At 46.4% G+C, this 18,561-nt stretch overlaps 2 protein-coding genes across 2 annotated transcripts in view; one reads left to right on the top strand and one right to left on the bottom strand.

The window, feature by feature from the left end:
• Window positions 1-17,987, top strand: part of LOC144097433 (uncharacterized) — a 47,273-nt gene extending 29,286 nt beyond the window's left edge. Inside the window, exons 4-5 of the mRNA XM_077630151.1 lie at window positions 10,348-10,434; window positions 17,724-17,987. Coding sequence (XP_077486277.1) covers window positions 10,348-10,434; window positions 17,724-17,860 — 224 coding nt within the window. The 3' untranslated portion in view covers window positions 17,861-17,987. The remainder of the gene's footprint in view (window positions 1-10,347; window positions 10,435-17,723) is intronic.
• LOC144096846 (uncharacterized) lies at window positions 9-4,084 on the bottom strand. Its single transcript, XM_077629700.1, has 4 exons — window positions 3,971-4,084; window positions 2,555-2,896; window positions 1,131-1,196; window positions 9-71 (listed from the first exon to the last, which is right to left on the bottom strand). Exons 1-4 carry the CDS (start codon window positions 3,986-3,988, stop codon window positions 9-11), a joined length of 489 nt encoding a protein of 162 aa, XP_077485826.1. The 5' UTR covers window positions 3,989-4,084.
• Window positions 17,988-18,561: the final 574 nt, after the last annotated feature.

Raw genomic sequence — 18,561 nt, 5'->3', positions numbered from 1 at the left:
GTGATGGCTCACAGCAAGCCCGTGCCGGACGCTGTGGACAGAGGCTGCGGGTTCCTGGCTATGTTCGCCGCCTGTCAGACGGAAATGCAGCAGCGACGTTTGCGGCAGCTCGCAATTCTCGACGAGCTGGAAGAACGGCAAGCTGAACAAGAGCAAGTGGAGAGAACGTGCAGGCGTCTGCAAGCCTTAGCTGCGAGGCTGTGCTCGCGTGAGCGTAGTGTGTGGACTTACCCCCGAGAAACGTCGTGGTATGAAACAACTCTCCCGCACCTTCCGGAGAGTGGCTTCAGAGAAAATTTTCGAATGACCAGGAGCACATTTCAGTACATCGTGGGTGTGTGCGAGTGCATGAAGCGGCGCGATACGAACATGCGCAAGGCGATACCGCTGCGCAAACGTGTGGCGATTGCCTTATATCGCCTAGCCACCTCAGCAGAAGAGAGAACGGTCGCAAATGTGTTCGGAGTGAGCCGCTCATCAGTAAACAATATTGTGAGGGAGTTTTGCGACACGATGGTGGAAGTGCTGGAACCTCGGTATATAAAAATGCCGAGGACGCACGAGCTGGCCGAACATCTCCGGCAGTTTGCAGCAGTCGCAGGCTTCCCGCAGGGCGTAGGAGCTGTCGACGGCTGCCACAGTGAAGTTTGTCCACACTCGAAACACGCTGTGGATTACCACAATTATATGGGGTGGTACAGCACAATTCTTTTGGCTGTCGCAGACCACCGGTACAAATTTTTGTACACGAACACTGGGTCTCCTGGCCGAAACCATGATGCTGCAGTTTTTGAAGTGTCGCGGCTTCCAAAGATTCTGGACAGCGATTTGTTCAAGAGGGAAGTGAGAGAAATTGAAGGTGTGCAGATTGGGCCTCTCTTCCTAGCCGACCAAGCTTTCCCACTGCAGAAGAATGTAATGAAGCCCTTCCGACATTCCAGCATTATCGATTCTGATGCACAGGAATTTAATTTTCGCCTTTCTAGTGCCAGACGTGTGGTGGAAAATGCCTTTGGGCGCCTCAAGGCATGCTTCAGAATTCTACTGAAGGGCCTGGAATGTGACATTCTTAATGTACCCTATGTCATTCGAGCATGCTGTGTCCTTCACAACATATGTGAAGAACTTACCGACAGCTGTGACTCTAACTGGCTGGATGTGGTGCATGTAGAAGACAGGCGACGGCCACAGCCAGTCTGCACAAGCAGTCAAAAGGAACCTTCAGGGGTGGCCGTAAGAAATGCCCTGGCAAAGCACCTTGCTTCAAAGTGAAATGCCTTGCATTTACTGCCATGTTGGTGCACAAGTTTATTTCAGTGTGTTTTGTGGCATACAGGTTGAAAATATTTATCCAACTGTGCATATGCCGGATGTTTCAGGGAAGGTGATCACTAATTTTTCAAAATAAGGTTTTTGAGGCAACGAGAAGCAATTTGCGGCATAGTAGTACGAGTGTTGGCGGACGTCAAAAAACAGGCGAATCATCTTAACTAGCGAAGTGCGTAACTAAGTTATAATAGTTAGCTTTTAACTATTACCAATAGGCACTTGATTGCAATTAGAGGTTTATAGCCGGCCATTAGTAATAGCCATATAAGTTTTTTGAATTTCAAAAACGCCATTTCTCTCGCCGCTGTGGCACAACAAAATTTGGCTATTTCGACTAGTTACGACTCCTGGAGGGGTTGCTTTGCCTACATACTGTTCGAAAGTGCATGTATTATAGCACGATGTAGCCAAATTCTGTCGTGCCACAGCGCCGAGGGTAATGGCATCTTCGAATTTCTAAACTGATATGGCCATTCTTAACGGTCTGCTACAAATCTCTAATTGCAAGCAGGTGTCTTTTGGTAATAGTTTAAAAGTTAACTATTAGAATTTAATCACTTAGCTATTTAACATGATTCACCTCAAAAACCCTATCTTTAAACATGAGTGATCACCTTCCCTGAAACACCAGGTATGTACTTTTAAGCTGCTTTTGGTTCATCTGTGTTCATTCCTCATTTTCATATGTGGAATCTTTGCAACCGTTCTGCAGTCTGAACAGGAAGTGACGTCTCCATTCCATGTACGAAAAACAACTGCGCTTAACAGACGAAAACAGAGGCAGAACATAGACATAGTCTTCATCTGTAAGCACGCAGTTGTTTTTCAAAGAGCATGAACAAACTATCTCATCAAAAAGTTCAGAAGACGGAAATTGCGGCAAAACTTAATCGCTCAGCAGTATAAACATGCAGCCACGAACTGCAGTGTGTGCCTGCATAGTCCACCCCTCAGTTCATGGCTTCTGTTCTATATGCAGTGAGGAAATTTAGGTGCCTTATGATTTCGGTGTGCCAGAAACGTTTGTGACCACTTGTACATTAGTAACTGTACACAAGTTCTTGCATTGTCCATGTCAACTTTGAGGAATTCCAGAATAGTTGAAACAGGTTTCTGCATAAGCATTGTCAACAGCATATCGTTACTGGCAGTGCTTTGCTTGCTACAGACAGGACAGAATCAATTATTCTTTATTCTCCTTGGATTGCAAATAGTCCTTCATCACCTGTAGCATGCCCTTCTGCACCTCATTGCTCTCTTTCTGGAGCTCGATGAGTTGCTTTCGCAGCTCGCTGCTTTGATTCGCAGCCTTGGCTGCACGTTCCTCAGCCTGTTGATGCATGGCCATCAGTTCACGAAGCAGTGAGCTGGAAGGCCGCTTCCTGCGAAGATTGGATTTTCCACATCGCTCCCCACTTGTCCCCTGCTCCCTGCCTGCTGGCTCGCTGCCTGCCGTGCTGTCATTACCCTCTTCCAGAGTGCAGGGAATTGTAGCGGGTACGGGTATCAAGTTTTCTTCGTACTCAAAGTCAATCTCTTGCCCAGTTTGGGCTGGATCCTCTGGCATCTATGAATGGAGGAAAAAAGAGAAAATGACAAAGATATGTCAGCCACTAAAATACAGAATCATATGATGGTTGGTAGGCAAGTAAAGCCTTGATCACAGACTCTTGAAAACATAACAGGACAAGATACAGAGAAATCGCAGGGGGATAAGAGAGCTTCCTACTCATTACTAAAAACAGACTGTCTTGCGGCGCAAACTTTGCATTGCCTCTTGTCCTTGTGTAACTCCATTAATGTTTGAATGTGAGGAAATTCTTGTGCTGGAGCACCATGTCAATTTTACACTGAACACAACATGGCTGCCACATGTTGTGGAGAAATGACTTATGATGGCCTTGCTGCTACATACGCCACTGATGTCAATAGTGGCACGCTGTCCAATCCCTGCAATGAATTTCTTGTACTTAAACTTTTCTTGTCAAATAGCATATATGAAGCCTCACTGAAAGGGTCTAGGCCGTCACATTTTGAGATGCATTGCACACTGTGCCGAGAGGCTCAATTCTGTGTTCTGTGTATGATGTCCAAGCACAAAAACCATTTTGTAAGGAAGCTACTGAAAACACTTTATAGGACTGTGCGTAAGGTCCTCCTTATCACTTACTGATTTGCCACATTGGTTTTTAATGTTTTTGTTGGGTTTTCGACAAGTATGATTTCTTTCATGTGTTCTTGCTGATATATACCTTGTTGTTATGTTCATATGCTTATCTCTTTCGAGCATGCTCATTCTATTCTTTTTAATAAAAACACGTCAAGTTCTGAGTGAGGTGGCTCTTCGCATTGTTTGTGTAGTTTGCTTTTGGTGTCGTGTAGTGCTTCGACGCAACCTAGATCGACATCAATTAGCCCTTTGTAAGCAACGATGCGGTACAACACAAATGGAGAAACAAAGGCATGTTTGCACACATGATATTGCTTTCAACTCTCTGTTTATTCCTTTTTCCGTACTGTTCCTCAAAAACTTTATAGTGGTTTCTGAAAGGCATCTGCAAATAGGAATGGAAAGCAGGCACATAGCATTCACTACGCTGCTATCAGGCTGAACTGTGCTACAGGTAAACAAAAAGATTACCTCCACGCTCTCCTGCATCAGGTCACTGTCATTTACTGGCAGTGTGCCAAGAAAGGTGTGCAGCTGCCAATAAAAGGGTCACTCCACTCCTTTAGATCCAGTGGACGATCCAGATCCCCTCAGCTTCCTAGAAAAGGCAGTTTTATTCCATGAAACTGTGTCACGAAAATACATAACAAGGTACAATTACTTTTAAGAGAAAAATGGAGGAAAGGTGGCACTCGTGCTATTGAACACATTCAGCGAATGAAGCTGTACAGCTCGAGTAGCACCTGTATTAGCACGTCTACATGCAGCAGTTTAGCTTCAGCTAGTGGAAAGGTACTTTGTTGACCACCTACCATAGGTCAAGCTATGCATGCATCAAGAAGGAAACATGTTGAATTAACACTCTTGTCTGGGCGAGTTGGTTCATTTCTAACAAATAATGCACTTGCGCAAAGCAAACAGGACCCAACAAAGTAACACATACGACAAGAACAGAGCGCAACTTCCAACTAGTTTATTAACAGCAGGCAACTTGAATATATACCAGTGTTAGCCAACAGAAAGATTACAAAACCAAAAGAAAGATAAACCATGTGGGCTGTTAATACCAGCAAGCCGCCACCAAGGGTACAACCAGATATCATTCTGTCAAACTGATATGATACTCCATAACAATCAAAACATAAAACCAAAAAAGAGAAACTGAAGAATCATGAGGTGAACAATGAACAATGAGGTGAATATATCTCATATTCCTGGCTTTCATTGTTCACCTCATGATTCTTCAGTTCCTCTTTCTTGGTTTTATGTTTTGATTGTTATGGAGTATCATATCAGTTTGACAATGATATCTGGTTGTACCCTTGGCAGCGGCTTGCTGGTATTAACAGCGCACATGGTTTATCTTTCTCTTGGTTTTGTAATCTTTCTGTTGGCTAACACTGGTATATATTCAAGTTGCCTGCTCTTAATAAACTAGTTGGAACTTGCGCTCTGTTCTTGTCCTATGTGTTCCTTTGTTGTGTCCTGTTTTCTTTGCGCAAGTGCATTATTTGTAAGAAGGAAACGCGTGTGTGCTGCTGGCGCAAGCCATTTGTGGCAATGGCGAAGTCTGCCCTTTACACGCTGTCGATGAAACGTTAAAATACGGTTTGGTTTGGTTTATATGGGTTTAACGTCCCAAAGCGACTCGGGCTACGAGAGAGACCGTAGTGCACGGCTCCGGAATTTCGACCACCTGGGGCTCCTTAACGTGCACTGCCATCGGACAGCACACGGGCCAGCAGCATTTCGCCTCCATCGAAATGCGACCTCCGCGGCCGGGATCGAAGCCGCGCCTTTCAAGTCCGCAGCTGAGCACCATTACTACTGAGCCATCGCGGTGGCTAAAAAATATGCACGCTACAAAGGAAATGTACGCGGTCAGTGCAGCTAAGCTTAGTTCAGGATGACACCGCACCACGTACAGGAAAGGACACGCAACTCGTACTAAACTGTGTGTTCTGCTCACGACCGGCAGCCGGTCGAGGTTCTGCTGAACGCTACGAGATTGGCAGTCACTCGACGAGCCAGGCTACGATAGCGGCTGCCGCTCGTCACACACACACACACACACACACTGGTGTTTACACGCGGAACCAAAATAGACGGTAAACATCATTACTTGAGAAGGAACAACAAAATATTTAGTGCTTACCGGTATTGCTCGTTCAAGTTTTCAAGCTTCTGCCGCACCTGCTTTGCCGTGTACGGTCCCTCGCCAGACGGCAGGCCCGCGTTCAACAACTCTGCCATCGCGTTATATATGCGCGCATTGCGCGTGTTTGAGCGCAGTGCGCTAAGGTTGTCCTCCCAGATTCGTATCAACGCCTCTGTAGTCACAGTAGGCCAGTTGACACGCTTCTGGGAGGACGCTTCGCTAGCCGTGGCACTGGGCTCGACCGACATGGTGGCAGCCATCTTGTGAGTTAGCAAGGCTTGACTGAGGTGGCCGACCTCAGTTTACGATAACCATGGTTACCGACATAACTGCGGTTAGATTGTCCGTGTGACTGCGCATAACTATGGTTAGTATTAACTGAGATAAACTGAACCACGGTTAAGTCGGCCGTGTAACTAGGGTATAAGAGTTACAACTTACTGCTCGTGTTGTAACTGTTCCAAAGGCGGACAGGCCGCCATTGGAATCTGAACCTGGCAACGTTTAACGCCAGAACTTCATCTAGTGAGGCTAGCCTAGCAGTACTGTTCGAGGAACGAGCGGGCATTAAATGGGATGTCATAAGGCTTAGTGATGTTGGGAGGAAAGGTGAGGCGTATACTGTACTCAAGGACGGGCACTTACATTGCTATCACGGATTAGTGGATAAACGAGAACTAGGTGCGGGATTCCTCATTAATCAGGATAGAGCTGGCAGCGTAGAGGAGTTCTATAGTATTAACGAAAGGTGGCAGCTATCGTAATTAGGTTTAATAAGAGGTAAAAGCTGGAGGTGGTGCAGGCCTACGCGCCTACATCCAGTCATGATGACCAGAGGGTTGTAAGCTTCTCTGGAGACGTGGAATCGGCAATGAGCAAAGTAAAATAACAGTACACTGTAATGATGGGCGACCGCAATGTGAAAGTGGACAAGAAGCAGGCTGGAGACCAGGCGGTAGGCGACTATGGTATAGGCTCTAGGAATAGCAAGGGAGAGTTAATAGTATAGTTCGCAGATAGAAATAATTTACGGTTCATGAATACCTTCTTCCGCAAACGAGAGAACAGGAAGTGAAACTGGAAGAGCCCCAATGGTGAAACTACAAATGAAGTCGACTTCATACTATGCGCTCAACCTGGCATTGTTCAGGGTGTGGAAGTCCTCGGAAAGGCGCGTTGTAGCAACCCCAGAATGGTAAAGTCTCGAATTAGCTTAGACTTGAGGAGGGAACTTAAGATGGTAGTGAAGAGGAGGTCCACTAACGAGCTAGTGGTAAGAGAGAAAGCAGAGGACTTCAGAGTACGGCTGCAGAACAGATGTTCAGCTTTAACTGAGAAAGAAGATTTAATGTTCATGCAATGAGCGATAATCTGACAGATATCATTACGGAGTGCTCAGTGAAAGTAGGCGGTTGGGCGGTTCGACAGGATACCGGCAAGCTATCTCAGGAGACGAAAAACGTGATTAAGAAACGTCAAACCATGAGTGCGTCTAACCCTACAGACAGAATAAAACTGGCAGAGCTATCCAAGTTAAAATTAAGCGCAAGGTAGCCGACATACAGAAGTTTAATATGGAGAGCATCGAGCATGCTTTAAAGAACGTAGGTAGCCTAAAAGCGGTGAAGAGGAAACTACGCATAGGTAAAAACCAGATGTATGCGTTAAGAGACAAGGAGGGCAACGTCATTAGCAAAATGTGTAAGATAGTTAATGTAGCTGAAGAGTTTTACACAAATCTCTACAGTAGTCAATGTAATCAGAAAGCTAATGATATAGACAGTAGCGCACAGCAATGCGTCATCCCGCCAGTAACGAAGCAGGAAGTATAGAAAGCCTTAGGAGCAATGCAAAAGGGAAAAGTAGCTGGTGAGCATCAGGTGAAAGCAGATCTGTTGAAGGACGGAGGGGAGATTGAGCTAGAAAAACTATCCACCCTGTACACGCAATGTCTTATGACCTTGATCATACTAGAAGCTTGTAAAAACACGAACATAATCTTACTTTTATAAGAAAGGAGATGCCAAGGACCACAAAAATTACAGACCGATGAGCTTACTGTCTGTTGCCTACAAGGTATTTACAAAGATAATCACCAAGAGTCAGGGCAACCTTACACTTTAATCAACCAAACTTTCTGGCAGGCTTTCGTTAAGGATATTTCAAAAAAGATCATATTCACGCTATCAATCAGGTGATAGTGAAATCCACAGAATATAACCAACCCCTATTATAACCTTCAATGGCTACGAGGAAGAATATGACTCAGTGGAAACCTCAGCAGTAACACAGGCATTGCGGAATCATGCTGTAGAACAGCCTTATGTCAAAATATATTGGAAGCTCTATATAGCAACATCACAGTTAACATAGTCCTCCGTAAATTCAGCAATAAATTTCTAATAAAAAAGAGCGTCAGTCAAGGAAACACGATCTCGCCAATGCTATTCACCGCCTGTTTACAGGAGGTATTCCAAGGCCAGAATAGGGAGGAGTTGAGGATAAGAGTTAATGGATAATACCTATATAATCTCCGATACGCTGATCACATTGCCTTGCTGAGTCACTCAGGAGATGAGCTGCAAATCATGATCAATGAGTTACACAGACCGAGAAGAATGGTAGGTATAAAAATTAACATGCAGAAAACCAAAGTAATGTTCAACAGTTTTGCAATGGAATAGCAGTTCACAATTGGCAGCGAGGTGCTGGAAGTGGTAAAAGAACAAGTCTGCTTAGGGCAGGTAGCGACAGCTGATCCGGGTCATGAGAGAGAAATAACTAGAAGTATAAGAATGGGGTGGAATGCATATGGCAGGTGGCTCAGATCATGAATAGCAGGTTACCAATAACTTTCAAGAGAAAAGTTTACAACAGCTGTATCTTACGGGTACTCACCTAGGAGGCAGAAACATAGATGCTAACGAAAAGGGTTCAGTTTCATTTAAGGACAACGCAGCTTGCCATATAAATATAATTAACCGGAAGCGGGCAGAGTGGATGAGGGAACAAACGCGTGTTAATGACATCCTAGTCAAAATCAAGAGGGAGAAATGGGCTCAGGCAGGGGATGCACTGTGAAGGCAAGATAACCGCTGGTCCTTTATGGTAACGGAGTGGATTCCAAGAGAAGGCAAGCGTAGCAGGGGGCGGCAGTAGGTTACGTTGGCGGATGAGATTTGTAAGTTTGCAGGCGTAGGGTGGGCGCAGCTGGCAAAGAACAGGGTTAACTGGAGAGATATGGGAGAGGCCTTAGCCCTTCAGTGGGTGTAGTCAGGGTGGTGATGATGATGCTCGTATTTCAGCAATATGATCCATCAGACAAAAGAGCTGCTCTATTCGCGCCAGAGTTGATTCTAATCCCGCTCTGGACCATTGCCGAGCCCTTTTTTCTCACTTATACAAAGCGGACAGAATTTTTGGTTGCGTTAACCACAGATAAGGGCACGAACTTCGCCACAATTTGCGGACGATGTGCGATTTTGATCCCTCATAAAAGCAATGGAAGTATCCCTTACCTAACGTATGCAGCTAATTTTCAAGAAATGCGAGCAACATCAGTTTTAGCCTTGCAACAAACGATTCAGAACAACGTTCGCCATCGTAGTTTCGCTTGACAAGCAGAAACATCTTAGGCGGCTGAGATTTGCTTCCCTCTAAACACTGTGTTCCTTTCCGCGTATCTTCCGTGAGAGTTTTGCTTGCCGCATATTTTTTCTAGAGTTTCAGAGGTCGCATAAGCGGCAGTGTGTTCTTCGGAAGAGCAGGGACCGCATGGTATGCAGTACTAAAGCACCGTTGATTGCTATTTGTAGTGATAAAGGTTACAGTGAGTTATGCCGCTTTATAGGACACATGACTGCGTTCTCCGAACAGCACAGTCTCCTGTTAATTAGCACCGCTCAGCGGCAAATACGGGAACTTTTATCAAGCGGATTATAGCACAAATAAATGTTTTCGCTCGCATTGGCTCTGCGCCGCAATACATAGATATCAGAACGCGTCAGACACCAGTTCGTAAACCACTGTGCACTATAATTTTAAGGCCTTCGCAACTGTACGAGAAAAAGCCCAGAAAATGTAGAACATATGGCCGATATAAAGAAAATAAAACGCTTAAGTTTTTTTTTTTACTCACGCAAGATTCTACTAGCAAACTAGTTACGTTTGTCACTAAGAGATTACGCTGTAGCAACACTGTACAAACTACTGGCAAACCTGTAGTGCTACCCCTCTGTAGCAAACGTAACAAATGTGGCAATAACTTTTTTTTACACAGAAAACATTTCTTATCTTCTGCTGTGCATTTCTGGAATATCACTTTGCGATACTCGCAGTACTTTAAAAACTAGTGAATTTTTCCTTCGTATGTTACTCTTCAATCACCAGTACTCTACTATTGCTTATATTTCAGAGTTAGAACTGACGGCAAATGATGGCTAATTAAAATTTTGTTTCCGTAAAGCGATTTAGGCTTCTTCTAAGCTTCCGCCATGTGAAGAAACTTGCAGAGATCATTTAGAAGTCTTACTGGAGTAATCCCTCCTGCCACAGTATTGGCCACTCGTGCTGTTAAGAAAATGTGCCATTGTAACAATCCCTCCGAGAATGATTTGTTTTAAGCACAGTACCAGCCCGCACTTTCTTGGTTTCCCAATATTAAAAGTCGTTTTCTCTTGTTCCGTTCTAGACCCAGAGGAAAGATATGTTGGAATAATTCGGTATACAAACCACATTAACTGCTACGTCGTTGATGGTCCTTACCACAACGGAGAACGTAAGTATCCTGCTTTGAATGCCTTATATAGACACAAAAAATCGAAATTATTGGCTCATGTTGCGGCCTAAACGCTTCACAACGTTCGGCTATACTCAGCTAACAGTTACAAGCATACATGTAAATGAGGAAAACTCGGTTGTAAAAAGAACCTAGCCGGAAGTGAGGACTGGGCCGGCGCACACTCTTCATCTTCATCATCATCATCATCAACCTGACTACGCCCACTGCAGAGCAAAGGCGTCTCCCACGTCTTTCCAATTAACCCTGTCCTTTGCCAGCTTTTCCCAAGGTATGCCCGCAAACGTCTTACTCTCATCCGCCCACCTAACTTTCTGCCGCCCCCTGCTATGCTTGCCTTCTCTTGGAATCCACTCCGTTACCCTCAGGGACCAGCGATTATCTTGCCTTCGGAAAAGAGTTCGGAGCTGTGCCTGCGACTTATAGCCAGAACGGATGGGCATTAGTCGTCTTAGAGAACATCTGCCGCGCGCTACGCTGTTAGTGTTGCCCTTACTCAGGTAGCCAAGGGTGATAGCCCGACTGCGTCGTCTCTCTTAAAGCCGGTAAGAGCGGCGACCACGTACGCCTGTGGGTGGGCTCAAGCTCTCTGAGGATGTTGGCACTTAACCTAATACATCGTCGCTCTGTTTGGTGAGGAGGTGCTTGACAAGCAAGGACAGGCGCAGCGACTTCATCTTCTTTGAGACTTCACGCTTACTTGCTCAGTGTATTACTCGAAAAAATATTGTTACGTGGCGGCCAGCCGAAGAAAGAGACACGATGATCGATGGAGATGAGATGATTTAATGGCTGCCGGCCTAGCGCGAGCGCTCCTGCCCGCGCCACTGCACAGTTCGTCGTCTTCTTCGTCACACTACTCGGGGCCACCGAGCGATCGTCCCGATCGCGAACGAGAAGATCGGCACTGAAGATGAAATGCTGCAGATGACGATGGGCTTGTAAAATGGTTGGATACAGAAGAAGGAGGTGAAGGGCTTGCCGCCACGGTGAATGAGAAGATCGGCGAATGAGTCCCAGTCCACGAAGCATCCGGGCCGCAGGTTGCCAGGAGCCGACGGCCGAGGTCCTTGGACGCACCGAACGGCAGAGGCAGGGGGGGGGGCGGTGTCCTCACGTGTGGGCAGCGTCTCGGGTCGGTCGGGTCATTCCGGTCGCGGCAACGTGGTCAGTTCGTCGTGTCTTGTGGTCGGGGCGGTGGACGGGGCTGGGGTAAGCGGCGAGGTCGGTTCAGGTCTGGCGGGCTGGGCACAGCCGGGCGGTGCGGACCAGGCACACACGGCCGACGACCACGGCAGGCGCAGGACGCCGAAGCTCCGGGACCAGGATGGCGATGAAGGGACCCCAGCACCTCACACCAAATGTTACGTGGCGGCCAGCCGAAGAAAGAGACACGATGATCGATGGAGATGAGATGATTTAATGGCTGCCGGCCTAGCGCGAGCGCTCCTGCCCGCGCCACTGCACAGTTCGTCGTCTTCTTCGTCACAATATTTAATCCGAATGATATCTTTCTCTTCAGTATCCCACGCCGCCAAAGCGACGAAGTGCCGCCAAAGCAGAACTTCGGCAGACACTAATTCCTATGTCGTTAAACAACTTCACAGGGTAATGTCCACCCGGAGAATAGTTGCAAAAAAACTCGATGTAGAGGACGTGCGGGGAATTCCATGCAAACCGCTGAGCGTTCGTGCCTTCACAGACAATGGGGAACTGAAGACTTGTTCAGCTCTCTGGCGGGTACCGTTAACACGTCATGGCTCCTTTTCTTTTATCTCTTTCCTTAATACAACAACACGTCTTAATGGCATACTGTGAGGTGCACAACAAATCGTCAGGGGATTTTTTGAGTGTGGTGCGCCGACAGTGGTGCGTCGCCAGCGTAGCGCTGCGCGTGCGAGCCCAGCGTTGCTCGTGTGCACGTGCGAATGGTGTTTTCGAGGAGACGACGACTAAGAGCGCGGCGAGCCCAAGGAGCGGTGATCTGACGTCTCAGAAAACCGGGGTGTGAATTGAGACAGCGCCGCGGAGGTCGTGTCATTCAAACGTAGAGGTGGCAGCCGTCGGACGTTGGGTCCGCGCTGCTGGGGACATCCCTTGGATCACCGACGCAAGCCTCCTGCGTCCCTTTCAAGCGTGAAGGTTGCAGCCGATGGACGGAGGGTCCGTGGTGCCGAGAGGCTCCCTTGAATAGCCTGTAATTAGCTTACGGCGTTTCGGGACGCCGTCGACAGGTCCAAGCAACGCTTGTCCTGCTGCTGCCAAGTTCTTCTGGCTGATGACGGGAGACCACCGGCATCTCCCTGTGGTCCTCTCCGCTCGTATTACCACCTGGCTCTTTTTCGCCGCTTCCTTCGACGCAACACCAGCGACGCGTCGCAGTTCATCAACCCGCGTTCCGTCCTGCCTGCAAGGCATTCCGGCTTCTCCTGGGAACCTCAATATCTGGTGAACTCTTTCTTTTAACCTGTAGTGTTGTACGCCTGTTAAGTGTGTGTTTTCTTGTTGTTTTTTTTCTTATTGGCACTTTTCCTTTAAATTATAAATACGGTTTCCTTTTGTTTTGTTTTATCTGTTTGTTGTCTTGTTGGATCCTGCACGCGGTAGCGTTCCCCTTCGGAAAGTCGTCGGGGACGCGTTATACCAAAGCTTGCCGTCCCGGTTAGTTCAGTTGGTAGAGAGACTACAGAGAAGCGGTAGTGCTGGCTTCGAACCCCGGACCAGGACGTATTTTTTTATCAACGAAGTTTCTGAGAAAGCTGTATAGATTTCCTTTGTCGCCGTATGGCCGCGCTTGGGTGGATGCCAATGAGTAATTACTCCCTGAATACATAAGGAGGTGGATCGCAGGGGTGGCAAGCTGCCTTCGGCATCTGATTCGCATGTGGAGGAGTGGGCTTCGATCTCCTGTGCCACCGAGTACCGACCGGTTTCCTGATGCGTTTAAGTACTCACCTGGTCTCCTTATGCAACTAGAAGAGTAAGGTTGTATTTGAGTGCATTTGGCAGGTTCTTTCAGACAGTGAATGGCAGTTTACCAATATCCATCAAGAGAAAAGTTTAAAGCAGCTGATCTTACCAATACCCACCCGTGGGGCAGAAACATGAAGTCTTACGACAAGAGTTCAAGTTATGTTAAAGAGGCTCATAAAGGTTCTGTAATAAAGTTGCAGTATGCCTGGGAAGTATAAGGATGCTGCTTCGCGAATATTATCCAGCTAGAACTCTGAATTTTTAAAATGCGTTTTGTAGAACATAGGTTACCCCTAGTCAAAATTTGATTTTAAGCATCTTCACACCTTTTCCTTTCCCTCGGCACTTTCTGCACGCTGAATGGCCGGCGCTTCTCCGCCAGCCCCACCCCCGGGGGTGGAACCGCCGGGGCTACGCGGCTTACTGTCCGAGGCCATGGAGTCTTCCTGGCTGCAAGCATCTCACCAATACCCATCTCTAAAGTGGCATGCGCATGTGCGAGGGACGGAGGAGGGTGCGAGCATGAAAAAGTCGTCGGAAAGAGCTGGCCAACTTTCGCGCATGATTGTTCGTTCTCTGCTGCGTGTAGAAGTATAATATTTGGCTCAGGTGGTCACGACAACAGAACGCAGTGATTGAGCGAGTTGATGTGCTCTCCTAGGAAGGTGTTTCAGAGACTGTGCAAAACAGCGCAGCCAGCTAAGAAAAATGATAGATGTAGCATTAAGAGACAAGAAGAGAGCAGAGTGGTTAAGGGATCAAACACGGGTAATGACATCCTAGTATAAATTAAAAAAAAAGAATTCGGCTCGGGCAGCGCATGTAATGCGAGGGCACGATAACCGATGGCTCTTAAGAATAACGGACTTGATTCCAAGAAAAGGCAAGCGTAGCAGAGGGTGACAGAAAGTTAGGTTAGCGGATAAGATTAATAATTTCGCGGAGATAGTGTGGCCGCAGCTGGCACAAGACAGGGTTGGAGAGACATGGGAGAGGCCTTTGTCCTGCAGTGGGTGTAGTCAGGCTGATCATGATGATAGTTATGATAGTCTCCCTATTGTCTTCTGTGTGCTGAAAGCATTAGACCACAGGTATTTGACTTCTCCCTCCCTTGTATAAAAGTGAAAGCCCATGTGCCATTTATACTCAAAATCAACGAAATTCTGTACAACCAAAAACTGTACTGCCAAATGTTAGTTCCTCCATCTAATCCCCGTTCACACGCTTTTTGTTTCACTCACACTGCGGAAGATATACTCATAAACTAGAACCGACAGGTGCGTTTAACGTGACGTACAGAGCTCCACGATGACAGTCCACGCTTACTTTTGATTGTCCACATCGCAGCAGGCTGCGACTAAAGTTCTTCATAAAATGCCTACTTTGCGTCGTATATGTATTCTTCCGAATGAAGGCAACTGTGACGTCAGAGCAACTCATCTACAGGAAAAGCGAAGTTGAACAGCGGCCTGGTCGATGCCAAGGTGAACAAGTTATCAGCACTAAAAAAAGGAGTTTAGGGTTCTGAAATTATTTTATGCGTTTCTGTCATGCAGCAGACACTTCCAATTTTTGAAATAATATGTCGTGAATACCACCAGCAAACAAATTTTAACGAAATCAATGGCAACCAGACCAGCGGTTATGCAGGTGATTAGCGCACACTAGTGCTTTCTGAAATTGCTGCATCTGGTTTGAATGCTCCTGTCCCGCATGAGTTCCCGCGATACACCAGTGGTGCGGGCAGGCGCACTTCCGTCAGCTTCAATTTACACTATGGCACGCACGGGTACCATAGGCGGTGCCGGCAGAGCACCAATTTTTTTCTTCCTCAATTTTCGTGCACACCCTAAGGAATTTCACGCATTGGATTAGGTCTTAGGATTGTTTCTATTAGTGGAAGGTTACAAATAGTGCATAATGGTATGAGAAATGTCTTGTGTGGGACGAACTTCAGCATTCATGCAGAGCCCCGGGAGCCTTAGTGTCAGTTCAGTTGAATTTCTGCAAAATTAACTTGGCTGGCGTCAGTCATCTTTCTCCTAAAATAACTGTTTTGAGGAACGGAAAGGCACTAGTAACTGTGCCCCTTCTTGGTGTTCACCTTCACCGCGCCGTGAGAGAAAGGATGAAGGCAGGAGTGAACGAACGAAGAAAGAAAACGGCGCCGTAGTGATGAGCTTTGGAGTAATTTGAAGCACTGGCCGTTATTTAACGTACGCTGACCGCAAAATGCGCACGTCTGATGACCGCCCACGTGTGCCTTTTTGCGTTTCGCTTCCATTAATATGTGGCCGCCGCAGCCGGGATTGAAGGTACGTTGTGGAGCTTAGCAGCTGAACGCCGCAACTACTGCACCACCACGGCAGCTCAAGGCCCCCGCTGAAGTCCAGCGTTAAGAGATCGAAGATCGACTCACCGTCTCAGATGCAGCCTTGGCTCCCTTGCAACGCGAATGAAGTTCTTCATCATCGCTGGTCGCCGTAGCATAACTTCGGCGGCTGCTAATGCACAGGTCAATAATAAAAGGAGAAATAAAAACTTTATTTTAACAAAAGAACAAAAGATCCTCAAGCGTGACCTTCTACCAGTGCAAGAGTCCACGGGCCTGGGCTTCACGGGAAGCACTGTCCACTAGCGAGATTCATGCCGCGCCCTCCATTCATAGCTGGTTGTTTATGTGGCAAGACTTAAGGCATTTCGTGAGGTCTTTATTGGCACCGCGTGCTCAACCTGATGACGACGAAATTAACACAGTGCGCGAGGCACGTGCACTGATGGGGTTACGGGATCTCGAACTCTTGATGAAAATTCAAATTGCTCTTTCAGGAAAGAAAATGTCGCTGTAACTGTCTCTCATTTCGCAGGACACCTAAACCGCGCCTTAAGGAAACCGATAAAGGAGGGAGTAAAAGACATAAAGTGGTGACGTAGTGGAGGTTCAGGAATAATTACGGCCACCTGGCAATTACTAGCCAGCACAAACAACCCGTAGCACTCGGGCGCCTTTTGCGTTTCGCCTCCATCGGAACGCGGACTCTCGATGGTCAGAACTACTACTATGTGGAATCCATAGATCACGGCTTTACACCTCACGTTTTAAAAAGGATTATTGTCTTACTTCCAGCATGGCCATATAAGCCGCACCGTTTTCCATGTTTTAACATACTTACCACTATATAATCTCTTCGTCGGTTACATGCTTTGACGGGCACATCAAAAAACAGCTGCGGAGAACTCGGACTGTTCGTAAATGCCTTCCTCGCAGGAGTTGCATAACTTATTTATGTCTTCAGCCTGTGTTCAATATTTGTTCAAGAGGAAACGCTTCTGTATTTTACCGGTACTCCCCTATGAGGGAGAAACATGGAGGCTAACGAAAACGGTTCAACTTAAGTTAAGGACAATGCAGCGAGCTATGTAAATCAAAATGGTAAAAGTAACGTTATGATTGTCACGCCTAATTGCGCTTTTTAGATGACTTGGAACAACGCAGGAACGACACAAATACTGGTGCGCAAACTGTCAACTGAAGTTTATTGCGGTCTGCACACGTATATAAGCTTTACATGTCAAAAACAGAAATCCCGAAAAACGCAGTTATGGCATCAACTTTTCTGTCATATCAACAAGCATCAAAGTATACTTTGTCCCTGCAGATCAGTTTTCTTGTATATTACTGATGCTTGTTGATATGACAGGAAACTTGCTGCTCTAACTGCGTTTTTCGGGATTTCTGTTTTTAATATGTAAAGCTTATATATGTGTGCACACCGCAAAAAAAATTCCGTCGGTAGTTTGCGCACTAGTGTTTGTGCAGTTCCTGTGTTGTTCCAATTCACTTCAAAATCCCAATTATGTATCATCACGTTAACTATCAATTAGCCCAGTTTGAAATCCCCTTAACGTTCAGACACAGGAAGAGAGCAGTGTGGGTCCGGAAAAACCCATATTAACGACATCCTAGTCAAAATCCATAGGAAGAAATGGGCTCGGGCAGGGCATGTGACCCGAAGCCAAGATGACCGATCGTCGTTGAGAGTAACGGACTGGATTCCCATAGAAGACAAGTGGAGCAGGGAGCGGCAAAGCGTTAGGTGGGCGGATGAGACTAAGAAGTTTACATGGATTGGGTAGAATATAGGAGAGGCCTTTACCCCCAGTGGGCATAGTCAGACTGATAATTTTGATGATAATAATGATGAACAATGACCTGTGAATGCAGCGCGTGCTCATGCGCGTAGCGAGCAGACGTCTCTTTTACATTTATATGTTGCTGTGCTCACTGTTTCCAGAATGCGTCCTTTTCGTGTCCAAGGGTACAGAAGATGACGTTCCAATACAATGCACCAAGGAGTTCGAAGACATCTGTGGTGTCACAGTCAAACTATACAGCCGAGACCTTTGCACTGAAGACCAGCAGGAGGATTAGGTATTGAGCTGAACCATATTAGGCTCCGCGAATACCAGTGTCGGTATGGCATACCCTCTAGCATTCTGTACGAAAAATTGCAGCGCTGCTTTTCTAATTGCTGGTGGGATCATGCTGGCAAATTCAAAGTAACCGCAATAAAAGATAAAACAAGTCAGTCGTTCGACTTCCCATGAAATTTTCATGCAAAACTTTAGGACTCATTACACGGGCTTCCTCCGTAATGAACTGTGCGATAATCGAAGGCAGAACTGTGAGCGCTAAAGTAAACGCTGGTAGTTTCAGAATTCACAGAAATAAAGAACACATTATAAAATAACCAAACGCGCCAAATAAAACGCAAACAAAAACGCAAACGAAACAGTGGCAAAAACATACGCATTTTAAGCGTACAATACGCTGGCAAAGAGCGTCTAGTAACGGCGCTTCAAACCACTAGCACTACAAGAAGAAACACAAAAACTAATTAGATATAGTACTTGAACATTATTGCCAGCTGCTGCATCTTAAAAATAAAAATTGCATTGTATCAAAGATCAAAAAGACTGAAAAAGGTCTGTGGGAAGAGCTCATTTCGACATTACTTACTAAAAGCGATGACATGCTTACCCACCTGGCACCAAGTTGTTACAAAGTTTCGAAAAGAACACTTGCTTCTTCTTAGGAAAGCATTTGTCATTGGTGGGTTTTATATAGGGCCT

The sequence above is a fragment of the Amblyomma americanum genome, chromosome 7 (genome assembly GCF_052857255.1).
Source record: "Amblyomma americanum isolate KBUSLIRL-KWMA chromosome 7, ASM5285725v1, whole genome shotgun sequence".
NCBI classification, from domain to species: domain Eukaryota; kingdom Metazoa; phylum Arthropoda; class Arachnida; order Ixodida; family Ixodidae; genus Amblyomma; species Amblyomma americanum.
The sequence above is the reverse complement of the archived record's forward strand: the minus strand, read 5'-3'. Positions and strand labels throughout refer to the sequence as shown.

Coding starts and splice junctions, on each gene's coding strand:
- LOC144096846 (XM_077629700.1), bottom strand. Junction 1,197..2,554: donor TGCAGAAGGGCATGCTACAG/GTGATGAAGGAC, acceptor CTGCTTGTGCAG/ACTGGCTGTGGCCGTCGCCT. Junction 72..1,130: donor AGTTAGAGTCACAGCTGTCG/GTAAGTTCTTCA, acceptor TCCGTCTGACAG/GCGGCGAACATAGCCAGGAA.